Genomic DNA, 15023 nt, shown 5'->3' with positions numbered 1-15023 from the left:
GCAGCAGCTTGATTGTTTGTACAGCACATAATGTTCCTGTGAATTTCAAGTAAAAAGCAAGCTGAGACAAACACTTGAGAGTGTTTCGCATAAACAGAAGCTACAAGCATTTGAAACTGGAGCAGGGAAGTCAAATATTAAAGATGGTTGGTGAGCTGTTTTCTGTAAACGTTAAGAACTAACACAACATAGACTGGAATTTTCCCACCTTAGAGACTTTTTGCATAGCTAACGGTAAACTTCATTTTCTAGATAGCCCTGCTTGGAAAAGCTATTTGGAGTGCGCTTTCAGAACCAGTCATGTCACTCTTCTCAATTGTGCTATGAAAAATGTACTTCCCAAAGCTTTTAGAAATAGATCACGTGGAAGGGCTGCTGCAGATGCTCTGGGCCTCGCCTTGCTGCAAACTATGCAACGAACAGAGGAGGCGATAGGATGCTAAATAATTTGGAGCAGTTCTGTTACTGTTTTGCAGCTGTTTCACAGCATGAAAAGGGTGAGTTTAGAGCTTAAATCTGTGTTGGACCATAATTTAGATATGGAATTTGAGAGTAATCAGGCAGCCATGGAAACAGTTCTCACAAAATGGCACCTTATTGGAATCAATGGATGGATGGAAAAGAGGTCTCAGGGGTCCTTCTAAATGCAGGGTATGTGAGCTGCAATAACCCATTTGCTCAGCTTAGTTGTTGTGCTATGCAAAAAGATCTTGATAACAGCTAATGAGCTTTTTACTGGAATGAAAAAACTTTTATGGCTCATCCTGTCTCCTGCACCAGGGTTACATCAATTTCTCTGGACAAAATGCTCATGGTATTGCCTTTGTAAGTAATCACCAGGTAAAACGGCTGATTCTGAGATCTCAGTTTTCTAAGTCTGACATCTCAGGGCTGGATTTAGAATCCTTCAGCAGCTTGACCAAAGTTACAGCTCAGCAACTGAGAATCTGAATGCCTTGTGTGGACGGTCAGAACTGCGTGCTCTGACAGTAACTAAACTGAGTGGCTTCATTAGTGCCATTTGCAATATGAAGCACACAAACACTGCTGAATTTGAAACGGCTTAGAGAAAAAAACATTACTTTTGTTTGCATAGGTTGCTTTTGCTTGGGAATTCCACTGGTACCTCAGCCCTGCAGATGCTGAGATGATTTTGTTTCTAATACAGCCTGGGGCACTTAGGAAAACACACTTGCTATTTGCAACAGGGTTTGAAAACAAGGAAAACAAACGGCAAGTCAGAAGTTCTCTGCCCCGTACCATTGTTCTACTGCCTGGCTCCTGTAGCACCTTATGCCTGCATCAGCTGTCATGTCAGTACTCCTGCTTCCTTCTGCAGCAGGCCTGGACTCCATGAGCTCTGCATGCCAGTGCCGGGATCGCAGGCAGGAGGGCACATCCTGCCACTTGCACACGAGCAGAGGCTGGCAGCACCCTGGAGATCACGAAGGCAGCAGGCGGGACAAGGGCAGGATCTCAGCAACGGCAGCCTCAGTTCATTCCATGAAAGCCAGCGCTGTGTACAAACACATCAGATGCCCGGGAGCCTTTGAGGCACCTGTGACACCTCCCTTGGGCACATCCAGGCCAATTCCTTATGTGTGTAGAGCCCTTGAACGCTGCTTTCTGTGTGAGCTGTGGTGACGCTCGGCAGCAAGGGAGGCACCGAGGGGTCGCGCAGCATCCCATGGGGGACGGCCAGGAACTGGCTCCTGAAGCCTCCCCAGAGGCCCCACAAGAGCACGCTGCCCTGGTTCCAGGAGGGATCGTTATCTTTATTCCAAGCAGCTGCTAAACCGTTGTGCTTTGCCTTTCGTCTGAAAACAGAAATCCTAGCGTCTTTCCCACCGTTAACCGTCCCCTGGCTCCCGGCCGCCGCACGCCTCCCACAGCGCGTGTGGGAAGCATCGCGAGAGCCGGGCGGGGCGGAGCCGAGCGGTGTTTGGGGCGGTGGGGCCGCCCCTGTCCCCTCTCCACTGTGCGCAACATGGACACCGGCGCCGCCCGCGCGGATGGCGAGCTCCCCTCCACCTCCGCCGCGGCGGCCTCTGCGCAGGAGCCCGGCGCCGAGGAGGTACCGCTGCGGTGGAGGGAGGGCGGTGGAGCCTGCGGGGATGAGGATACAGCCTGAGGCCGCTGGTAGCGGTGCCTCGACTGCCCTGCACAGCCCATGAGGGCCCGGGGCCGCGGCCCAGCTGCGGGGCGGCCCTGCGAGCCGGCTTCTGCCCGGACACCCCCGGCCCCGCCGCGCAGGCAGGGCCCTGGTCCGTCCTTCAGTATCGCCGTGGCGGCTGCCGCCATCGGGCGCCTGTGGAGCCCCTTCCCCCGCCGTACAGCCTGCGGAGGTCGGGCCGCAGCGGTCCGACCCTGCCCTCACGCCTCGGAGCTGCAGGGTGCCTTCTGGCCAGATGAAATGCAACAGTGGTGCTGAATGGACCCCTCGGGGGAGCGCGTATGGCTGCCAGCCTCCTCCCGTTAGGTTCTTGGGGAAAAAGGCTAAGGCGCAAGGAGGGTAAAAAGTGACGTGTTTGGGTATCCTTGGAAACTGAACAAGATGTAACCTGAAGAGTGAATCTTATAAAAACTTAATAAGAGTGATGACCGTGTGGCATGTATGTATGATATTGGAGAACTCTGGAGAAATGCTTACATTAGTGCAAGAAGAATTTTAATTCCAATCGATAAAGGTCCTTTTTTTTTACCTGAAAAGAATGCTTAAGTCTTTATTCCATTATTTATGGGAGGCAAACAGCTATGAGATACAGAACAGGATAATTCTGAACATCACCTGATCGTTCAGGGGGAAGTGTTCAAGGATTGTTTCTGTATCGGATATAACTTATTCTGCCAGATTTTATGCACTAATAAAAAGTTGGTGGTGAATGTGTAGAGAACGCGTGCTTGGAGAAATTATCTGAAAGCAGTGAGTGGTTCTGAATATTATCAACATCGTGGTGCTGTGCCATATGTGCCTTGAGGGGAAAAAAAACCCAACAGGTTTTGCTGTTAGAGGTTTCTGTTCAGACTGGAATTTCACTTCATGTTGGACCACGGGTCTGCTACATACCTATACTGTTGCATACACAGTCTGTGTAATAGTGGCATATAACACAACCTGTTGTGCTCTGTTCCCTTCTCACTGTTTTACCTCACTGTACTTAGTCTTTCTTGTACCAAGCCAGTGCCTTAATGGCTCTTCAGAATGTATTTCCACTTTTATATGTGAGTTAAACACAAAAAGGTCCTTCTAATTATTCCTAATGCATCTGTTTAAAGTTCTTAATGGCACAGGTTACAAGAGCAAAGTCAACAAAGCAACAGCAGTTTGTATTCCCAGTCATTTATTTAGGTATTCACATTGCCTATCCAATTTAGAACTAACTGTTGCACTTGCTAGGTAGAAATCTCTCAGCTTGAAGTTAGTAGCTCTATTTAGGCTGGGCTGGGAAAGTATTTTGGATCCTTAGAATGTTTAGGGTCTGTTATTTTTTGAAGTGCTGCATGGTTATCTGTCTTGTAAGGTATTTAAATGGCACCAGTTTTCAGGAGACTGGCTTATCTAGGGTTTAATCTTTAATGGAAACCTTCTCTAGGTAGTAGCAGATTGTTAACATCTGCTCCCTGAGTTAAAAGCAAAAGTACCTTTTTCGCTGGTTAATTAATTGTTTGTGCTGAGGCTTCAGCTGATCCTCCTGTTTCCTGTTAAGTCAGCCCTTTAAATGATGATGCATTGTTTAAAGTTTCTAGGGTAAAACTTACAGACTTAATGAAATACTTTGTGTTTCTGTGTTGCATTAGGTACGTGAGCCAGTTGGTAGTAGGGGAGAAGTGTTCTTACTCATACCAAAATTTAATAATTGACATGGTCTAGATTTTTATAATTCAGACCGTTATGCAGAAACAAGTTTGGATATGGTATTTGTCCCTACTACCCAGAGCAGTGTTTTAGTGAAACTGCAGCATACTTTTTTTCCGTAGTAAGTTGTGAGGAAGAGAAAGGGTATTGGGATGCACGTGTCTTAAGTCTTGTCTCTTTTTTGACTGTTTCTCATTCCTTATTTCTGGTATTTTGGGATCATCAGTGTTTGAGAGAAACACTGCAATGAAGAGTGGGGGGAAACTGTGTTTTGTGTAGAAAAGATAAAGTGTAGGATGTGATTCTTGTACTGCAGTAACTTCATATGTCAGTTCATTTACTCCATTAACTTGGAGTGTGTTATTGGCGTATACTTATTTCTGAATGAGTTTTATTTTTATGCCACAGTAAGTTTTATTCTTCTGGGGAAATAAGAGTACTGATTTCCCCAGAATAACAATAGAACTGGCACTGGAGCCATCTGCCTTGGGGCATAAGTAATGTTTTATTACGTTATTTGGAAAACTTGCAGTTAAAAGGGATTCTCATAATATTGAGTTGTTTGTTTTGTCCAAGAGAAACTTCATACTTCCCTGAGGTAGAGGGACAACTTTTTTCCAGTAGCACCTATCTGTGTAATTGATTTCCGGGGGAAGTGAGGAAGACATCTGAAATGGCCTATTGTCAATTTAGTCTTCCTTTATGGAGGAGTATTTAGTTGCTTTAATAATAAGGCTTGGGCCTGATAATAGCACTGCCACTTTTACTGAAGTCTATGTTGTATAGTAATATAGCGGAGGTGTGAATATACTTTTATATATGACCTGCTCTTTGGCATGTTGGTGTAACACTCCTCTCCTAACATTGGTTTCTGTGATAAGCTGATTACCTATGTGGTTGAAGAGGCTGTAAGTGTAGAATATTTCTAATTATACCTATTTGCAACATAATCATTTGGCCCTGCAAAGATGAACTCATGCATTTATAAAATCATTAACCTGCCAAACAAGTTCATTATATGTTTGGTATTGTTCATCTTTGTGGAGAATTATGCCTTTGGGCCTAAACTTGAAAATGTAATCTCTGACTTCAGAAAATGTTCCTCCCTTTTGCATGATAGTGCTTAAATGTAAAGAGTAAGGTGGCATATGTATTTTTCAGCAACAGTGCTAAAGTTTAAGCATATTGACAGACTTCTACATAGTCAGTCTCACTTTGTTTTTGCTACTAGACTCTGAATGGTTTAGGTAAATTATTATTTAATTTTAATGTATTTATAGTAGGCTGGTACCTAAAGTGCTTGTCAGATTAAGACTCTGCTCTGTTACATTTTATACAGACATGCTCTGTGGCAGTTCCTTTCAGATTATTCAGTGCTTTTAAAAAATATTTTTATAATTTAATGCCTTTCAAAAAATATTGAATATTATTTTTATTTGCAGGAGGGATGTTAAGAAAGGCATAATTCAGAGACTGAATCGAGGAAAAAATCCGCCAAATATTTCTCTCACAAGTCTTAAATTTATATATATGTATATTTTGGCAATACAATGATTTGTGGGTTTTGTGTGTTTGTTTTTAATACAACAACATAGCAGTTGAAATGGTAGAAACCTGCTTTGAGCTTACCAATTGAAGACAGAAATGAATCTCATAAACCACAAAAGTCAGCTGGTTTTGTTACTGTTTCTTAGGTTTCTTTCATTTATAGTAAATAAGGTAGTTCTTTGTTACCTGCTGAAGAGCATACCATGTAGTGGTTGCTGCATCCATTGATTTGGCTTATAATTTGTGCTCTTCCCAGGTATGGCTAAATGTAGTTAAGCCTGTTCTTCCAAATGAACTCCTGACTATTCATCTAGAAGTGAAAACAAACAAAACCCAGCCAAGATGTGAGTGCCAGAAATTTACAGTTAGAAATTTTGCATTTAGAAGTCATATTTTTTAAAAATACATTTTCAAGATATTAGATTTTATTTATATATTTAAAGCAGAATCTCTGTGACAGATTAAGGTTTTACCCTCTTTCAGTACTTTCTTTCAGTGCTTTCAACTTGGATCCTATTTGTAGTGATAAGCATGAGGATGAGACATCTTCAACTCTTGTTTTATTTGGTCATATCTCTGCTTTCATTTTATAATGGATATCGGGTTCTGCTTTGGGTGAAATAATATTAATCAATGCAGTCAATTTTAAATAATTATTTTTAAACAGTAGCATGCTTCTCTTGTAGTGTGTAGGTTTGTTTAGGTTGATACCTTTTCGCAAAAAAAAAAAAAGGGAATAAAGAATCATACTTACAAAGCGTTTAAAATTTGTGTTCCAGAAAAATGATCCCCCTTTTCAACTCAAGCTTCCTCCAAAGGCAGCTAGACCTGACAAAGAAGTTGACCCAGAGTATGAGGAGAAGATGGTAAGTGTTTTCACTGCAAAACATTCTGCAGCTTTTTGATGCCTGTTTGTTTGCTTAAACAGCATCAAGGAGTTATTGCAGACTGGATGTATCAGAAAAGAAAAACAAAACAAGATTCATTGAAATGTCTAATCCAGTGTGGTGTTTCTCATGGTGGCTAACGGTATTTGGAGAAAAATACGAGAACAGAAGCAGCAGGTAGCGATAGTTCTGTTAAACACTGTCCCATCCTTAGGAATGTTTTTACATGATTTCTGGACTTGGAGGCTGTGGTTTTTATACTCAGAGTTGTCACTGGGTATTTTTTTGTTGTGTCCTTGTCTGCCCTCTTCCTCCACCCTTCCCCATGGATTTGTCTGTGGACATTTTTTGCCTCATGTCGGTTTAGTTATCCACACCCTCCTGGGAAAGGAGTTTCTATTCAATTCCATTTTATATTTAGAATATTCCCCTTTTGGTTTTGAATTTGTCTCTGCAAGCTTTATTTGATGACCCCTTGAATTCTGTCGGAGGCATCCTTACACTAATTGAGAGAAATACTGAAGCTGCCAGTTTCTCATCATATAAAAACATAAAGGTTTTAAATGTTGATATGCCCCTTAAGATATGTGCCGTAAAAACACAGAAGAGGATCTGTACATAACACAAATGAAGGGGACTTGTAGTGATGGAGAAGAGAGAGAACAGGGTAACCAAAGAGGCTGAAACCAAGAGTCCATTACAAGACTTGTTCTTGAATGACATATTTTTGGTTGAAACTGGTATCTGTATTTAGCTACATTTTCCTTAAAAGCTCTCACGTTAAATGAGCATCTAATAGTTACAGTAGAGTCTGAAAGGGTTGGATACCATAGAAGCCAAAGAAGAGTATCACTGTTAGAAAAATTGATGCCTACTGGCAAGAGAAGTCACACTGGTAAATCTGTTTGTTGAGAATGACTTGAGTAAGTAATGGAAGTTGTTTTCCTAAATTAGAATTTTAATTTAGTTTTTCTAAAAGGCAAAAGGAATAGGCCTCAAAAAATTGTTTTTCATCAGCTGTGAGCTCAACCTTTACTATTTATCAAGGCATGCTGCTTACACCCAGCCAATGATCCTGCAGGCAGAAAAGTCTATTGTAGCATTCAATATAGAACCTTACAGTTATGGCTAGCTTGCAAAAAATCATGTATTATTAGTTTAATAATAACCCTTCTGATGGGGTATTTTTCTTATCCTGTATGAGTATAAACATCTATGTCCTTATTCCTCCTTTTAGATTTTTTCCCCCCTAGTTTTAGTTTCTATTTACAGTTTATTTGGTTTTCAAAATATTTACACAAATGGTCCAATAATGAATGCAAGGGAAAAAAAGAGTCATGTTTTTTCAGGAGGTCTTTTGAAAGATGTTTGTTGGCAAGTGATGCGCTATTACAAGTAACGCGTTGCCCTCATGTGGCAAGATCATGCATTGCACGTCACGTTCATTTTGGTTGCCCTTCAGTTTATTGCTGTTAGAGCACTTTCACTTGCCTGTAAGTTGCCTGCAGAAAAGCTTCCTGTTGTTTGTATATTTCCTAGGAAGGTTGTGGTACAGAACTGCAAGTTCACTTTTGTAGTTTATAGCAAGGTATAAATCACATGAAAATGGCATAGAGATACTGGCATTCTAGCATTAGAATTTTAGCATATTTTTCTTAAAAGTTATGTAACATCCTTTATATATAGAAAATGTGTTTTGCTCTGTTTCTATAGAGAAGTGCATATGCCTCATTGATATGACATAACTGAAATGATTGGAATTTGAGATCTGACAGCAAAATTCACAAACGTCCATGCAAGCAGTATTGGGCTGGTGCATCTATTGCTGTAGTCCTACCTCTGAAGGCAGAACTACCACACTGTTGTGTTTATCAAATCCTGATAGCCTTGAGCTATCAGGATATCCTATTAAGGATATGGAAATTTTGCCACTGACTTGAGTAAGGTTAGGGTTTCATTCCTCAGAATAAGTCAGAACCTAAGTTTTTTCTTTATCTTTTATAGACAGTCCTTTAAAATATCCTTTCACAGTTGCTGGTGTGCCGTGCACACTTAAGCAGTCTATGCAAGTAAACTGCTTTTGAGTTGTTTTATTAGTCTTTGAGTTTTGAATGCAAGTGAGTTGCTGGGATGAGGTAATCAAGTCTTGCCGTGTCTTCCAGATTGCTGTCGTATTCATTAAGGATCGTTTGAACTATCACATATAACAGTTGGGTGCTCTAAAGCAATTCATGCTTAGCTGCTAGCTGAAGCAGCTCAACAACTATTTATAGAATCATAGAATGGTTTGGAAGGGACCTTAAAGATCATGTAGTTCTAACCCCCTGCCATGGGCAGGCACACCATATTTCATGATGCTTGTAGCTCTCTGAGTTGATTTAACAGTAGGCAAGTGGTCTTGTCAGTCTTTCCTCATAAGTTGTGCTCATGAGTGTCTGAAATCCGTTTCTTAATAAAAATACATTTTTATGAAAAGTTATTTATTTTTCTTTTTTTAATTCTCTCCCCACTTTTGAAACTAGAAAGCAGATCGAGCAAAAAGGTTTGAATTCCTCCTGAAGCAGACAGAACTTTTTGCACATTTTATTCAGCCTGCAGCACAAAAATCACCAACATCTCCATTGAAAGTCAAGCTGGGACGGCCACGGATGAAGAAGGATGAAAAACAGAGTTTGATTTCTGCTGGGGAGTATGTTTTATTTATAACTTACACTTTCAAACAAATTATGCATTATAGCACTTCTATTTTGTTAATAGAGATTGTACTTTAATTAAGTCCGAAACTTTTCCTATTAATGGTGTCTCATAATTTCTTTAAAAGCTGCTTGGTGTATGCATGCTGATCTGTTAACGTTAGTATTGCACTGCATCAGAAATCCACTTTTAAAATAAATTCCCTGATTCTTAGTATTTAAATTGCTTTGGTCCATAATGTGGAGTGATTCTGGAGCACACAGATTGAATTTCTTTTGCATGATGCTGAGCTACAAGATGTACTCCACAAATACACCTGGTGTTCCAGTTGCTAGCAGACATATCAGTGGGACCAGAGTGGAGTTAAACCAAGTCAAAACATGACAATGCACATGTAGTGCTGATATTGGATCCTCAGTACCAATTGTCTTGATCCACCATGTCTCTTTTAGTAATGCAGACATAACCTGCATGTAGTATTTCTGAGGGGTCTTGTAATAGAGCAACTAGTTTTTGGAACATTTACAAAATGGTATTTTCTATTTTTAATTTTTTTAATTGAATGTGTGATTCTTCTGAATTATATAGTTACCAAGTAATTGATTCTGAGGCCACCATAGACATATGTCTTGTATTTCTGTGTTGTTTGTTTAAAAAGTATGTTGGAGAACTCGTGATACTTGTTGTCAGAGTATAGTTATGGCTGTGGAGGAGAGGGCTTCATATGAGTCCTATTAAAGCTGGATTGAGCCATAAGGAACACTTTATTTACAGGATATGATTTTGGTCAGGGTACTAGAACACATGCATTGTAGATCAGTGATTGTTTCTATTATAATTTTTGTCTCTTGATTTTAGTCAGTGTTTTGCAATTATTTCCTATAAACATGAATCTTGAATTCCTCCTTTAGTTACCGTCACAGGCGCACGGAACAAGAAGAAGATGAAGAACTGTTGTCAGAGAGTCGAAAAACATCTAATGTGTGTATTCGATTTGAGGAGTCTCCTTCATGTAAGTGTTGTATTGACAGCTTTCTGATTGCTTTGATGCAAATAAAATCTGAGCAGATTGTAATTAAATTTCTATTTAGTATTTCTCTACTTAGAGGAATCTTGTATTTACAGATGTGAAAGGAGGAACACTAAGAGATTATCAGGTTAGAGGTTTGAACTGGATGATATCATTGTATGAAAATGGTGTCAATGGCATTCTGGCAGATGAAATGGTAAGTAGTAATCTTCTGTAATTTTTGTAGTAATTGCTGAGCAAAATTCAGCATTAAAATGCCTATAGTATTCAAACTACACACAGTAGTATGCAGCATTCTACAACAGATTTTTCACAACTGGAATTGTACTGCAGTGAAAGAAATTGTATTGCAAACATTTGCTGTGTAGTTTGCTTTCAACAGCTTAAGTGGCAGAATTATGTAGTAAGAAAATTGTTTCTATGGTATTTCAGCATGTTTCTTTCCCCCCCCCCCTCCTTCTTTGTTAATGCAGGGCCTTGGTAAGACTCTGCAAACAATAGCATTATTAGGCTATCTGAAGCATTACCGAAACATTCCTGGGCCACACATGGTCCTGGTTCCAAAATCAACTTTGCACAATTGGATGAATGAATTCAAACGCTGGGTTCCATCGTTACGTGCTGTTTGCCTTATTGGAGATAAAGATGCCAGAGTAAGTGCTCTACATTTCAAAGGTATTATTTGTCAAAAAATAGCATTTGGCTTTGTGGAATTCTGCCTGAGCTACTTAATTACAGTATTTCTTAGTCATCTTTAACTATATTAGCATTGAAAATACAAACTGTTACGCTTGTAACTGAGGAGAAAATGGGGGGCGTGAGCAAGCGGCTGCATAGTTTTGATTTACCATCTGGGCTTAAACCATGACAGTAGGGAAAATAATAGGCTGGGATCAAAGGAAGCTGTCTGACCTCTTTTTCTGTTGTTTTCCTCTTTGATTTTTTTCATCTATTTTTTTCTTTTCTGTATTTGTATTGCGGCAGTGTTCATTAATTTTATAAATCAGTGCACAGTATTGTGCAGCTTTGTTTGGGTAGTTCTTCAGGACTGCAGACCTGAACAGTTCTGTCAGTCGTAATTGCTGGGGTGATCCTGGTACAGTACTAAGCAAGTTCTTGGAGACCTGCATGTGTGGCTTTTCCATAAGGTGATATTCTTTCATGTAAAAGGATTTATATGCTTAGGTGTGTATCCCTTACAAAATAGAGATGGGACAGAGAAGGGAGGTCTTCTATGAAAAGTGGAGGTGGGATTGGGCTGCATGAATTGTTTTGACTTTTTGTGGATCATATCTTTGGACTAGTGAGTTTAGTGGGTTTTCCCCATATTGGTAACATGTACTGTATTTAAATTACAGAAAAATTAGGCTGAAGAGTAAATACTTAATTTTGAATAGGAGAAAATAAGTGTTTTGTAACCCCAGCTGATGCTCTGTCTGTGCCTTAAAGTACAAAGAATTGAAGGCTTTTGTTACAGTAACTCTCAGTTACTGAAAGGATTTTTCAGAGTCATCTTCTGTGTGCTAGCTTAGTGAATTAGTAATGTTGGTAGAAATCGGATTCACTGAATTCTATGTAAGTTGATCATATTTATAAATGTTTATTAATTCAGTTGTTTTGCTGTAGGCTGCTTTTATCCGTGATGTTATGATGCCTGGTGAATGGGATGTTTGTGTTACATCATATGAAATGGTGATTAAAGAGAAGTCGGTCTTCAAAAAATTTAACTGGAGGTACCTGGTAATTGATGAAGCCCACAGAATAAAGAATGAGAAGTCAAAAGTAAGTTCAGAATTATTTGCTATGTTGAAGATAGTTTGACACAAAAGTTTCCACCTCATTTGAGCAGATTTTGTTAGGTGTGGGGTTTTCTCAAATGTAAGTGGTAAACTGTTAGGTGGTAAACGCGAATTTTGTAGGTAACTCGCTGTCTTTAAATTTAGCTGATACTGTTTCAAGTCTCAGAAACTGATAAAATTATTTTTTTTTAATTAATTAATAATTTGCTTAAAGGTACATGATGATGATAACTATTTGTTGTATTTCTAGCTGTCAGAGATAGTACGTGAGTTCAAGACAACAAATCGATTGCTGCTTACAGGAACTCCTTTGCAGAATAACCTCCACGAACTGTGGGCATTGCTCAATTTTCTTTTACCTGATGTCTTCAATTCTGCAGATGTAAGTTGAGGTTTGGGATTACTGTTTTGTTCTTGTTATTTTGATTTCCCAGGCTGCTATCTGCAGAAGAGAAGAAAGACCAGCCTTGTAAGAGAAGAAATGTGAAAGAGCTGTATAGAAGCTCTGTAGCTTACCTAACTGTAGAGTACTTTTTTGCTTTACTTAGTTAAAACAGTGCATTCTGTTAGTGCCAATGTCTCGCATGAGTAATAGCAAATGTAATACTTTGCTTAATTCTTGAACTGTTTAAAGTGGAACAAAATTTATGAATGCAATGCAGAACGAAAAATATGAAGCATCCAAATATGTGTAAGCCTTTTTTTTTTTTTTTTTTTTTTTTGTAGAATTCAAGTAATCTTTCTTCTCTCTTACCATTAATGTTTCCTTGTACTGCTTGCTTCCGTTGATTTTGCTCTGTCCATCTCCTTTATTTAAGGATTCTGGTTTCTTTTTTTTTTTTTTGCCTTCTTGCCCCATCATTACACAAGTACTAACGAGAAGAACTTGGACACTGCAGTGATGAGCATGGAAAGCCATTGTAAATTAAGCAGGGTAGTAGTACTTTTGTCTGTGGAGTTACTCACCTGCTTTGAAAGTTACAACATGATGGGGAGCTGGCACAGAATTTCTTTCAGTTGTAGAAGTCATTTGTCTGAAGGTTGACACCACTCAGCTGGAGTGAGAGAGAGCCAATGTGTGTCTGTTAAAACTACAGATGATAAACTGTTCATACCACTTGTGCTTTTTCGCGCTACAGGATTTTGACTCATGGTTCGACACTAAAAATTGTCTTGGTGATCAGAAACTTGTGGAAAGACTTCATGCTGTAAGTAATTAAAGCTGTAATCACATGTCATCAATAGCATACTCAGTGTAGAAAAAAAAACAACCAATAGATTATTCTCCCTTCATCTCCAAGTTGAGAAGATGAATGTGAAGGTATTTAGTTACAGAAATGCCTGGCAGAATTTTCATGACTTAAATATTGGAATTCACTATTACAGATGCTTTTTGTGACATTAGGTATGTTACAAAACATGTGTTTTGTAACATTTGTTTGAAGCTGACAAAATCTATACTTAAAATGTGAAAATGAAGAGTTTTGGCATCTTTTTGAAGCCATTTATTACTGAGAACAGTATACTGATACGCATGTCATGCTAGCCTGAAAAAAGGCATGCCTTTACCTTCATTTTACTGTGCATGAGATAAAAGATGTTTTTCATCATACGGTAACAAAAAAATCAGGTGGAAATACAACATCCGTGGCTTATCTTTGAACTGTGAATTTTGTGTATGCTGCTGATGAAAATGAATCAGCTTATGTTAAAAGGTAGTGAATAGATTTTATAAGCTCACGGGTTTGGCCCTTTCTTAGGATGAATATGGCACTCATTATGTAGTGTTACTTATGTGTGAGCTTAGCCTATTAGTGGACAGCTTTATTTTGCAGACTTCAGCAGAATTTTCCTGAAGGAGTCACCATGACAATAGTTGCTGATTAGTTCTGAATAAATATCAGATAACTGAATCTTGATTTTTGTATTTGAGGCAATCACTTTTGTAAATTTATCTTTGGAAAACTTCTTAATTTATGTAGGTTTTGAAGCCATTTTTATTACGTCGCATAAAAGCTGAAGTAGAAAAGAGTTTGCCTCCAAAGAAGGAAGTAAAAATTTATCTCGGGCTCAGCAAAATGCAGAGGGAATGGTAAGTTCTTTACATCTTGCAAAGTAAGATTGTTTTCTGTGAAAGAACACTACAGCTTTTGATACTGACTTCTTGTTTTTTTTTTTTTCTCCTTTTAGTTGCATGTTAAGACAGTCAGATGGAGAAGTCTATTTATAGGTCTCTTTGGGGCTTCTTTTTAAAGATGCACGAGTTACGAAGAGCTCAGGAAGGGTAATGAAAGGGGTTGGGAGGAAGAAAGCAGAAACTTCTTTTCCTTCCTTAATTTAATTTGAAAGAACATGTGCCTACTAAGTTTTCCTCCATTGTTCCAAGTATGTATGCAAGAGCAAAAGTCTGAGTTGAAATTAAAACCTTGAGGAGCAGCAAACCCAGAAGAGATGTGAGAAAAGGAGCCAGGTCAATTTAGCAGCTTCAGTCAAATGATATATTTAATGTACTTTGTAGTTCTACAATGGAAGTGTAAGATAACACAGTAAATGACAGGCCATTGTCATTTGCAGACAAATTGTCTTTCATGTATATGGATTTATAAATCCTTATTACTGGTCAGACATTTTCACCAAGTTTCATAATAATATAGCTCATTACTGTAAACTCCCACATCCAGAAATAAGTAGCTGAGTTACTGCAGGGTTTTATTCATGTTTTAAATACCAAATACAAACTGAGAGTTGTTCAAAATTGCCTGTAAAACTTCAGGTATACAAGGATCCTGATGAAAGACATTGATATCCTGAATTCAGCTGGGAAGATGGATAAGATGCGTCTGCTGAATATTCTGATGCAGCTGCGGAAATGCTGTAACCATCCTTACCTATTTGATGGTGCTGAGCCAGGCCCTCCTTACACCACTGACACACATCTTATCACTAACAGTGGTAAAATGTTAGTTCTGGATAAACTGCTAGCAAAACTCAGAGAGCAGGGTGAGTGCCGTTTATAAACAGCAGTGATCTGAATGCTCGTTGTAAGTAAAACTACCTTTTAAATGTAGACTCATTCTTGTTTGGCCTCCAGGGAATATATTCATTACTGTCAGTGAGGTTCCAGGTGAAAATCATTTTTCTGTACATCTTAACACATGGAGGTAAGGAGGTCTTACAGGAATGATGAGGAAGACTGAAAACATGGAGAA

At 39.1% G+C, this 15023-nt stretch overlaps 1 protein-coding gene across 2 annotated transcripts in view; it reads left to right on the top strand.

Moving 5' to 3' along the window:
• Positions 1-1950: 1950 nt before the first annotated feature.
• Positions 1951-15023, top strand: part of SMARCA1 (SNF2 related chromatin remodeling ATPase 1) — a 33636-nt gene continuing 20563 nt past the window's right edge. The window contains exons 1-11 of one of the 2 annotated variants that reach the window (XM_080625012.1): positions 1951-2074; positions 6184-6270; positions 8814-8980; positions 9897-9997; positions 10111-10211; positions 10489-10668; positions 11642-11797; positions 12065-12196; positions 12954-13022; positions 13797-13906; positions 14588-14814. In XM_080625012.1, the coding sequence (XP_080481138.1) occupies positions 1988-2074; positions 6184-6270; positions 8814-8980; positions 9897-9997; positions 10111-10211; positions 10489-10668; positions 11642-11797; positions 12065-12196; positions 12954-13022; positions 13797-13906; positions 14588-14814 (1417 nt within the window). In that variant the 5' untranslated portion in view covers positions 1951-1987. Of the gene's footprint in view, positions 2075-5658; positions 5749-6183; positions 6271-8813; positions 8981-9896; positions 9998-10110; positions 10212-10488; positions 10669-11641; positions 11798-12064; positions 12197-12953; positions 13023-13796; positions 13907-14587; positions 14815-15023 lie in introns of those variants that run through there. The other variant, XM_080625013.1, reaches the window with a different exon arrangement.

The sequence above is a fragment of the Psittacula echo genome (assembly GCF_963264785.1).
Source record: "Psittacula echo genome assembly, chromosome: 8".
In the NCBI taxonomy this organism is placed as follows: Eukaryota; Metazoa; Chordata; class Aves; order Psittaciformes; family Psittacidae; genus Psittacula; species Psittacula echo.
Note: the sequence above shows the minus strand (reverse complement) of the source record. Positions and strands in the feature narration are given on the sequence as shown.